At 43.0% G+C, this 11,322-nt stretch overlaps 1 protein-coding gene across 7 annotated transcripts in view; it reads left to right on the top strand.

Moving 5' to 3' along the window:
* Positions 1–932: 932 nt before the first annotated feature.
* Positions 933–11,322, top strand: part of Luc7l (LUC7 like) — a 33,074-nt gene continuing 22,684 nt past the window's right edge. For 2 of the 7 annotated variants that reach the window (XM_008850794.3, XM_008850797.2), the window contains exons 1-5: positions 944–1,124; positions 1,648–1,702; positions 1,991–2,061; positions 3,031–3,125; positions 6,610–6,708. In XM_008850794.3, coding sequence (XP_008849016.1) covers positions 1,064–1,124; positions 1,648–1,702; positions 1,991–2,061; positions 3,031–3,125; positions 6,610–6,708 — 381 coding nt within the window. In that variant the 5' untranslated portion in view covers positions 944–1,063. Of the gene's footprint in view, positions 1,125–1,647; positions 1,703–1,990; positions 3,126–6,609; positions 6,709–11,322 lie in introns of all 7 variants that reach the window. The other 5 variants (XM_008850795.3, XM_008850799.3, XM_008850800.3 and 2 more) reach the window with 4 other exon arrangements.

Below are 11,322 nucleotides of genomic sequence, written 5' to 3'. Positions count from 1 at the left end.
AAATCAGAAATTTTTTTTTTTGTTGTTGTTCTTGTTGCATCCTCACTGCCCCAGGGAGTCAGGGCTTCTGGAGGCAGTCTCTGCTGTCATCACATTTCCAGTTGAGAGCTGGACCTGAAAAAATTGTTCTTAATCTGTAGGAGTCCCATTACAATGTCATAGATATTAAAAACCAAGCATCAGGATAGTTTAATGAGAAACTCACAGCTTCATGATTAGCAAGAAGAAGCACAGGACTTTTCCTGTTTGGAGTACATTTTATTTTTTATTTTTATTTATTTATTTTTGGTCTTTTTGAGACAGGGTCTCCCTGTAGCCCCAGCTGTCCTGGAACTCAGTATGTAGACCAGGCTGGCCTTGAACTCACAGAGATCCACCTGCCTCTGTCTCCCGAGTTCTGGGACTAAAGTCGTGCGCCACCACCCCCGGCTTATTTTTTAACTTTTAAAATTTATTTTATTTTGTATATGAGTGTTTGCCTACAAGTAAGTCCATCAGGTACATGCAATGCCTAAACATGTCAAAAGAGGGCACCCTGGAACTGGAGTTACAGAGGGTTGTTAATGGCCACGTGAGTGCTGGAAAAATAACGTGGGTCCTCTGCAAGCGGAATTACCTCTCTTAACCACTGAGTAATCTCTCCAAGCGTCCTTATTTTGTTTTCTTTCTACTACCCTGGATGGTAGGGAACTCATTTTGTAGACCAGAATGGGCTTGAACTTTGAGTGCGGGAATTATAAGTGTGAGTCACCTTGCCTGGTGTACTAAACTTTTTGTTCCGCTAACGTCTCTGTAGAGCAGAGTTTCAAATTTAGGGTCTAAGGCAAAATCAAGGTTGGAGATTCGGTCTCTCTTAGACTACTTGCGAAGACAAGCTTTCAGCGATTACGCACATCCGGACTACATTTTCCGGTCGCCCTGTACAAACGTGACGTACTTCCTCCCAGCGTTCTCTGCGGCGGGAAAGTGCGGAGCGGGCTGCTGGCGGACAAGACCACCGTTCTTTGCTGCTGCTGCTGCCGCTGAGTTGAGAAGAGCTTCGCGGCCGTCCCCGCTGGCCACCATGTCCGCCCAGGCGCAGATGCGGGCCCTGCTAGACCAGCTCATGGGTACAGCTCGGGACGGTGAGTCCGGGCGGCTGGCCAGGCGCGGGGCTTGGGCGGGAATAAGGCGAGGCCGCCCGGCAGCCTGAGGCAGGGGCCGCGACCGTGTGCGCCTGCGCAGGTGTCGTTCCTTCCCCCGCGCGCCAAGCGTAGGCGCTGGGCCTTTGTCTGATCTGCTTGGCCTGCGAGGCTGCCGCTACCTCGTTCTGCTCGCATGGGTCCCGGCGGCCTCCTCCCTGGGAGTCCGGTCCGACCGTGGGACTCTGGACCCCTTCCGTATTCCGTCATGCGACTTCCTCGTGGTCGATGCCGGGAGTCGGCACCTCTGCGCGCACTACAGTGTCGGCGAAGGGCTGGAATCAGCGCGGGCTCGGGGCCGCTGGCAGCCGGGTGGTGGAATTCTTCTGATACTCCTCGGAGGAGAAGAGACCCCCGAGGGAGCCGGACGGGCCTCGAAACCCCGGAGCGTTCTTGCTCCACGTGGTTACAGGGGGAGCCGTAAATGAGCGTTTCTGACAAGGGTTCCCTCTCTGTGGTTTTCTAGCCCTCCCCGACCTCACAGGACAACTTCTGTTTAGCCAGCACTTGGCATTCGTTAGGTAGGTGGTTCTGTAGGGAGGCGCGCAAGATCATGGAGTCTCAGGAGAAAGCAGTTGCATCCTAGCAAAGCTAGTCCCTGCTGTGGTTTGTGTTTTCTTTTTTACCGAAGTAAAGTTGTAATTTCACACTGGCACATTCGCAGGGCTGTGCAGATTCTTTGCACTTTTATTTCATAGGTCATAAGTGCTATTAGCTTTCTTTGTATGTTGAGTTGCTTTTGAATTGCTTCCCATATTTTTATTTCATACAAACTGAACAATTGTGGCCCCTCTATTTTATTTATAAAGGTTCAGTGTATCTTTGCCTGCCTACATCAATCTGCAAGGGAGTTGCAGAAAAGCCTCATGTTCATCGAGCCGTGAGTCACAACCAATTTCTAAGCTGTTATAACAAAAAAGTGTTTGCTTTTTTCCCACAAGTAACTTTAAAAGTGTAGTTTAGAAAGAAAACATTTCCAATAAACAGACACTACATTAATCCTGGATGCTTGCAAATCCTAAAATATATTCTTCCTTGCTTATTACACAGCTCTGTGTCCTATACACAGATTAGCTTTAAAATTTGTCACATACCACTTTGCCTTTACTTTCATGTATCATTCCCCCTGACTTCCTTACTGCAGGTGTGGGCAAGAAAACTTTTCCTTTAAAACTTTTGAACAGCGGGCATAAAATTCTGCAGCTGAGTTCTTGAAGAATGCAGATGGGTACAGTATGTGTTGGAGCTCACAGTGTGTATTGACTAACCTAGTTCCTTTTTGCCTTTTTTGGTATTGTCTTGTTAAAAGTGACTCCCAGGTGCCAACTTTTGTTTTTTAAGGGTGGGGATGAAGGGGGGAATAAGAAGAAAAGGTCTAGAGATATTTAACAGTCAGTGATAAGAGCTTGAAATCTTTTTTCTGTGTAATTTTGGGTAAAACGCTGCTTATGAATTTGACTACAACAAAAGAGCAGATAAATAAATAGCTTTTGTTGGTGGAAATGACCAGCTACATGTCCTACGTGGTGGATTCATGGCACTCTGATCACATGGGTTTTGGTGTCTCATTGCCCACATTGGCCTAATGGACTATTGATGCTCAAGCTTTTACTTCTGACTCCTTGACTTAGGCATAATGATGGAGTTAGATTTGATTGTGATGCTTCATGAAATACTTAGACTCAAAACTGTCTTGTGTTCCTGTTGTAAATATCTTTAGATCAGTTTCTCAGTGTATGTGATGGGGCGAACACAAGTGCTAGACTTCAAATCATCCCTGTGTATTGTGCCAGATAGACTTTTGTGTTAACATGATAATACTTCATTTAAAACTGCGAATGAATTTCAGGAGATGAAACCAGACAGAGGGTCAAGTTTACAGATGACCGAGTCTGCAAGAGTCACCTTCTGGATTGCTGCCCCCATGATATCCTCGCTGGGACGGTAGGTGCTTTTGAGAACCTCATGGACTACTATGAATGGGTGTGACAGTATATGGATTTTTTTTTTTTTAAACCTAAGAGGAAGAACTAAATACATTAATATATGGAACTGGAGAGATGGGTCAGCAGTTATGAGCATGCATGTACTGTTCTTGAGTTCTCATGTGGGGCAGCTCATAACCACAATAATTCCAACTCCAAGGGACCTGATGGCTCTCTTCTGGACTTCGAACAACTACATTCAGGTGTACCCAAACACATATATACATACTTAAATACTAATAACTATTAGAAAAGGTTTTAAAATTAGGAGTTGCTGAAACATCCATCTTAGACTATAGAGTTACAGAAGAGTTGCTGTGTTTTTTTTTTTTGTAGATAACAAATTATTTTTGGAAATTTTTGTTATATTCATTCCCTACAATAGATGTATTTTTTTTCTTCTTTTTTTTGGGGGGGGGCATCTTTTTGAGACGGGGTCTCCCTGTAGCCCCAGCTGTTCTGGAACTCACTATGTAGACCAGGCTGGCCTTGAACTCTCAGAGATCTGCTTGCCTCTGCCTCCTGAATGGTGGGATTAAGGGCATGTGCCACAATGCCCAGCCATTAAATGTTTTTTTGAGGGCCTCATGAGACCCTTGGATAGGTGCTATATGGGTGGTAAAGGTTTTTGATTTTTTTTTTTTTTTACTTGTCTTTTTTGTCTTTTTGAAACAGTGTCTCCCTGTAGCCCCAGCTGGCATGGAACTCACAGAGATTCCCCTGCCTCTGCTCCCAAGTGCTGGGACTACAGGTCAGTGCAACCACCACGCCTGGCCCTGGTAGTGAAGGTTTTTCAGGTTGAATTCTGTTTTCCTTAAGCATGTAGAATTTGCTGATTTTCAAATTATAGATTTTTGGTAGAATTTTGTGTTATGAAACATTTCATTTTATGTAAGTGCACTCCTGTCATGCAATACCCTTGGAGGTCAGAAGAGGGCTTCGGATCCCCTGGAACTAGAGTTGCTACCATATGGGTGCTGGGAACTGTTAACCCTGGTCCTCTGCAAGAGTAGCCAGTGCTTTCATCTGCTGAGCATCTCTCCAGCTCCTCTTTTTTTTTTTTTTTTTAATTAATTTATTTTTTGAGATAGGGTCTCATCGTGTAGCCTTGACTGACCTGACTGGATATGTAGACCAGGCTGGTGTCATACTCACAGAGGTAACACCTGCCTCTGCTGCTAGGGTTAAAGATGTGCACCTTCAGGGCTGGAGAAGATGGCTTAATGGTTAAGAGAACTGACTGCTGTTGTGGAGGACCTGAATTTGATTCCCAGCACCTACATGGCAGGTAACAGCTGTCAGTAACTCCAGTTTCAGGGGATCCCATGCCTTTTGACCTCCATGGGCATTGCACCACACTGGTTCACTGACACATGCGGACACACACAGTCATACACATTTTTTTTTTTTTTTTTTTTTCTTTTAGAGACAGGGTCTCCCTGTAGCCTCAGCTGGCCTGGAACTTGCTATGTAGACTAGGCTGGTCTTGAACTCACAGAGATATGCCTGCCTCTGCTTCCTAAGTGCTGGGATTAAAGGTGTGCACCATCATGCCTGGCTAAAAATAATGTTTTTTTTAAAGTTATTTTATTGTGTGTATGAGTGTATTGCCTGCATGCGTGTTAAGTGCATCTGTGTAATTCAGTGCCTGTGGAGAACAGAAGAAGGTGTCAGATCTCCTGGAACTGGAGTTATGGACAGTTTTTAGCTGCCATGTGGGTCCCTTTCAAGAGCAGTCAGTGGTCTTAACCACTGAGCCGTTTCTCCAGCCCCAAAATATTTTTTTTAAAGATGTGCACTATCACGCCTGATACCTGCTAGGTCTTTGAAGATTTGGTTGAATTATTTGATTTTAAGTTGAATGTATGCTAGAGTTAAATTTATTTTTTAATTGAGACAGGGTCTTACTTTACTATGTGGCCTTGGCTGGTCTGAACTCTATATAGACCAGGCTGCCCTTGAACTCACAGAGATCCACCTGTGAGTGCTTAGGATCAAACCCAGGTTCTTGAGTCTTGTAAGCTCTGCCACTGAGTTATGTATCTCTGCTCTTTTTAAATTTTATTATTTATTTATGTATGTCTCTTTGAGACAGGGTCTCCCTGTAGCCCCAGCTGTCCTGGAACTCACTATGTAGACCAGGCTGGCCTTAAACTCACAGAGATCCTCCTGCTTCTGCTTCCCAAGTGCTGGGATTAAAGGCGTGCACCACCACGCCTGGCCTCTTTTAAAATATTGTATTATTTTTATTTTATGAGTATGAGTGTATTGCCTGCATGTATGTATGTAAGTGTACCCGGTATAACCATGAAGATCAGAAGAGGGCATTGGAGCCCCTGGAACTGGTGTTATGAATAGTTGTTATCTGCCATGTGGGTACTGGGAACCAAACCTGGGTCCTCTGCAACAGCAACCAGTGCTCTTGACCACTGACCCAGCTCTCTGTCCCTAGTACTTCTGCTCTTAATGTGGAGCATCTTGAGTAGTCAAGATTGCAAGGATGGGGGCTTAAGAGATGACTCAGCAGTTAAGAGCTCTATTTTACAGAGGACCAAGGTTTGGTTTCCAACACCGACACAGTGGCTAACAGCTATCTCTAACACCAGTTACAGGGGATCTGATGCACTTTTCTGGTTCCCTGGACATTGTACAACATGGGTCCACTTAAGTGTAGGCAAAACACTCATGCAAAATAAACTGGCAAAAACTAATAAATTAGTTTGCTTGATTATAGCCCATCTGTGTCTCAGTCTCAAAGTCACAAACCTTTTCACTGTAATTTGTATCAATTCCAATGGCTATTTTAATCATGTTAGTAAAAGAGAAATACTTTCCTAGGTTGTATATTTTATATATCTTTTAAAAAATAGCTTTTATTTTCTGCATATGATTTGCCTGCATGTATGTAAGTGTACTCGTGTCATGCTTGTGACGAGGGCATCCAATCTCCTGGAACTGGAGTTAATGATTCTTGTTAATTGCCATGTGGGTGCTGGGAACCGAACTTGGTCCCCTGCCATGGCAGTCACTGCTCCCAACTGCTGAGCCATCTCTCCAGAACCTTATACATCTTTTATGTTTTTGTGAGATGGTCTCATACAGCCCAGGCTGGCCTTGAATTTATTTTGTAGCTGAAGATGACCTTGAGCACCTGACTCTTCTGCTTCTTACCTATTAAGGGCTGGAATTAGATATGTATGCCATCATGCCTGGAGACAGGTCTTCTTGTGTAGCTTAGGTTGACCTTGATCTCCTGCTGCCGGTTAACCTCCACGGGTTTGAGATTATAGGCATACACTACTACACTTGGCTCATTTCTTAATTTTGTTACTACAGTTTTAGTATCTAAATCACATTGCTTTTTTGGTGACAGCTGAAATGTCAAATCATACTATGTGCTTTCTGGAATGGATAAATGTTCACATATAAATTTTTTTCCACAGCGCATGGATTTAGGAGAATGTACCAAAATCCACGACTTGGCCCTCCGAGCAGATTATGAAATTGCAAGTAAAGAAAGAGACCTGTTTTTTGAATTGGATGTAAGTTTTATTTGATGTTTATAGTTACTAAAGGAAAATAATTAGAGATGAACTTGCTTTCTTACCACACTAAATTCTAAAACACAACTGATAACCATCTTATGTCTTTGTTTTTCTCAGCCTGTTGTTGTCCTGAGTTTTATATCATTACTTACTGTTTTTGTCTCATATAACCCAGGCTGTTAGAATATGCTGTGTACCTAGGTTGACTTTGAACTCCTGATCCTTCTGCCTCTACCTCCCAAGTGCTGGGATTAAAGCCGTGTGCTATCTTGATAGGTTTTGTAATACTAGGGATTGAATTTAGAGTCTCATACATACTAGGCAAGCATTTTACCAACTAAACTAAACTACACCCCCAGCCCCTAGAAATTTTTAGCAAAGAGGCCATTACCTTGGGACATGAGTTTTCAAAAACCAATAAAATAGATTGTCTCACTTTAAGTAGTGTAGCTCTTACTTAGATCTACTAAACCAAATGTCAATGTACTCATTGTATAGCCTAGGTTGGCCTTGAACAATCCTCCTGACTCAGCCTCTGAGTATTAGGATTACAAGTGTGAGCCACCATGCCTGACTTCAATGCCTTTTTAAAATAACTTAATGATGCAAAAGAAATTTTATTTAATTTTATTTTTTATTTTTATTTATTTATTTATTTATTTATTTTTTTGGTCTTTTTGAAGCAGGGTCTCCGTGTAGCCCCAGCTGTCCTGGAACTCACAGTATAGACCAGGCTGGCCTTGAACTCACAGAGATCGGCCTGCTTCTGCCTCCCAAGTGCTGGGACTACAGGTGTTCGCCACCACGCCCAGCTTTTATTTATGTTTTTGAGACAGAGTCTTACTATGTAGCTGTGACTGGCCTGGAACTCGCTATGTAGACCAAGCAGAGAGATCTCTGCTTGGTCTACATAGTGTGTTCCAGGCCAACCAGGGCTACGTAGTGAGACCCTGTCTCAACCCTCCCCCCCACAAAAAGATATCAAGAGGGCTGTCAAGATGTTTTAGTGAGTGAAGGGGGGACTTGCTGTTAATGTTAAGCCTGATAACCTGAGTTCTACCTCCAGGGCCTACATGGTGGAAGGAGAGAACTCACTCAAGTTGCCTTCTGATCTCCACACATGAGGCCTACAAATCCGCACATATATACAGGCACACACAAAATAAATAAGCAAATAAGTTAAAAAATTTCAAAAAACAGCTGGGCATGGTGGTGCACGCCTGTAGTCCCAGCACTTGGGAGGCAGAGGCAAGCGGCTCTCTGTGAGTTCAAGGCCAACCTGGTCTACATAATGAGTTCCAGGACAGCTGGGGCTACAGGGAGACCCTGCTTCAAAAAGACAAATTTTTTTTTTTTCAAAAATACCAGCATATCAGGAATCTCATGCAGTGTGAGAGGGACAATGGGGAAAATGTTAGCTAAAAGGTACATACTTGCAGTTGAAAGATGTATAAATTCTGGAGACCTGATATATAGTGTGGTTACTAGTTAGAAATGATTATTGTATGTTGAAAATTTGGTAAGAATAGAGAGCTAAAGTATTTGAAATATTTTCAGTTAAACAAGCATAACTGAGATGATTGTATTAGGTTTGGTAATAATTTCACAATGTAAACATGTATCAAGTTATACATATTAAATCCCATTATTGTTTTTTGATTATACTTCAAAAAAGCCGGATAAAAATGGTCATAAAGCTAAGCGTGGTGGTACAGGCCTTTAATCTCAGCAGTCTGGAGGCAGACATCAGAGGCCAGATGTCTATGAGAATAAGGCCAGTGTGGTCCACATAGTGAGTTTCAGGCCAGCAGGAGCTATAGTTTTTTGTCTCAAAAAAACACAAAACAATCGCATGTATAAAAAGTCCAGTAAGGCCAGGCATGGTGGCGTACGCCTTTAATCCCAACACTCAGAGGCAGAGGCAGGCGGATCCTCTGTGAGTTCAAGGCCAGCCTGGGTCTACAGAGTGAGTTCTAGGCAGCTAGAGCTACAGGGACACCCTGTCTCAAAAAGACAAAAAAAAAAAAAGTCCAGTAAGCTAAGATAAATTATTTGTAATATGTGTGGAGATGGACTAGTTTCTTTCATATATAAAAAATTTTTCTTTTGAGATACTTTTTCATGTAGCCCGCAGTGCCCTTGATCTTGATGTCTGTCCAAGGATGACTTTGAACTTCTGATTCTCTTGTCTCTACTACCCAGATGTTAGAAGTACAGACATGGGCCACCATGTTGGGTTTATGCCATTCTGGGGATTGAACCCAGAGCTTTTCATGTTCCAGGCAAGCATTCTGCTTACTAAACTACACCCCCAGCTGGTACTGAGCAGTTTTATTTTATTTATTTTTTGTCTTTTTGAAGCAGGGTCTCCCTGTAGTCCCAGGTGTCCTGGAACTCACTACGTAAACCAGGCTGGCCTTGAACTCACAGAGATTTGCTTGTCTCTGCCTCCCAAGTGCTGGGACTACAGGTGTGCACCACCATGCCCGGCTTGCAATTTTAAATTTTAATTAATTTATATTTGAGGTAGGAATTGCAGGTTTATAAAGGTATGATGTACTGCCACACCCAGTTGTTTCTTTTGTTTTTTGAGACAGGTCTCCCTGTAGCCTCAGCTGGCCTGGAACTCACTATGTAAACCAGGCTGGTCTTGAGCTCCCAGAAATCTGCCTGCTTCTGCCTCCCAAGTGCTGGGATTAAAGGCATGCACCACCACATCCAGCCCACACCTAGGTTTTATATGAGTGCTGGGGATCAAACCCAGATTCCCATGCTTATGTGACAAGCGCTTTACCCATCTCTCTAACACCTTAGTAGCTATTATACAACTTTAAGAATTGGCATACACGTGTATGCCAATGGTACATACATATAGGCAAAACAGTCATACACAAATAATTTTTCATTTTTAACGAATTCATTAACGGCCTTTTTTTTTAAATGTGTATGTGTGTATTGCCTGCATGTAGGTCAGTGCGCCCATGTCGTGCAGTGTCCACAGAGGTCAAAAGAGACTGTCGGATCCCCTGGGACCAGAGTTACAAACAGTTGTTAGCTGCCATGTGGGTGCTAGGATTTGAACCCAGGTGTTCTGCAAGAACAACCAGTGTTCTTAACTGCTGGGCCATCTCTCCAGTCCCGAACTCATCAACCCTTTTATAAATTTAAAATATTTATAGTCTTTGGGGGCCAGATGTGGTTATGTACGTCTTTAATCCCAGCAATTTGGAGGTAGAGGCAGGTGAATCTTTTTTTAGTTCAAGGCCAGCCAGAGCTACATAGTGAGATCCTGTCTCAAACACACATGAAAATGTCTGTAAATTTTGAGTCATCTCTTAAAAAAAGTTAAGTACATTCAGAATGGTCTAGAAGTATAGCTCAGTAGCAAAACACTTGCCTAGTGTGTATAAGACCCTGGGTTTGATCTCTAGCACTCCTGGAAGTCTTAGACATTTCTTTTCTGTTTCTGGGATAAAACACCATGACCAAGGCAATTTATAGGAGTTTATTGGGTTTACAGTTCCAGAAGGGTAAGAGTCCATTATGGCTGGGGGAGACATGGCAGGTGGCATCCAGAACTGAAAGCTGAGCATTCACATCAGAACAGGCACAGGAAACAGATACCAAAGTGCAAGAGGGACTGGGTTACAAACTCTAAAGATCTGACCCCTGTGATGTGCCTTCCTTCAACAAGGTTGCACCTTTTAAACTTAAGACAGTACCACCAACTGGGGCCAAGTATTCAAATACTCAGAGTTTATGGGGGATACTTCTCATTCAAACCACCACAGAAGGAAAGGGAGAGAAGGAAGAAAGGAAATTATTCAGAAGAAATACTTGACTATGTATGAGATGCAAGAGAATGCCTGAGATGTTTATTGGATCATTTTGAATTACTGAAGAAGTAGAAAGAAATTACAATACAAATTTATAGGAGGGATTAAAGAAGTTTGTTAAAAGTAGTTTAATGGGGCTGGAGAACTTGGGGAGATCCAACACTTCTGGACTCTGGGCCCTTGCCTTCACATGCACATATCCACATACAGGAACATAATTTTAAAAATAACAAATCTGGGGCTGGAGAGATGGCTCGGGGGTTAAGAGAACTGACTGCTTTTGCAGAGGACCACAGGTTCCATTCCCAGCACCGGCATGACTGCTGACAACGGTCTGTAACTTCAGTTCCAGGGGATTCTATGCCCTCTTGTAACCTCCACAGGCATTGCATGACACAAGTGTACCTTCCTACATGCAGGTATTTTACTCATACCAATAAAATCTTATAAAGTTTAATACTACTTAGTTGCGGGTCATAGAATATTGGTATGACTAGGGCTGCAGGGATGACTCATCAGTTAAGAATACTAGCCACTCTTGCAGAGGACTCGTGTTTGATTCCCAGCACCCAGTGGCAGCTAACAACCATCCATAATTCCTGTTCCAGGGGATCCAACCTTTTCTGGTTTCTTTGGATTTTGTGCCACATGAGTGCGTTTACATACATGCAGGCAGTATACACATACACATAAAAAAAATTTTTTTTTCTTTTTTTTTGGTCTTTTTGAGACAGGGTCTCCCTGTAGCCCCAGCTGTCCTGGAACTAACTATGTA

This window comes from Nannospalax galili, unplaced genomic scaffold (genome assembly GCF_000622305.1).
Source record: "Nannospalax galili isolate Female #2095 unplaced genomic scaffold, S.galili_v1.0 scaffold104, whole genome shotgun sequence".
Classification (NCBI taxonomy): domain Eukaryota; kingdom Metazoa; phylum Chordata; class Mammalia; order Rodentia; family Spalacidae; genus Nannospalax; species Nannospalax galili.
This window is presented reverse-complemented; position numbering and strand designations above follow the sequence as displayed.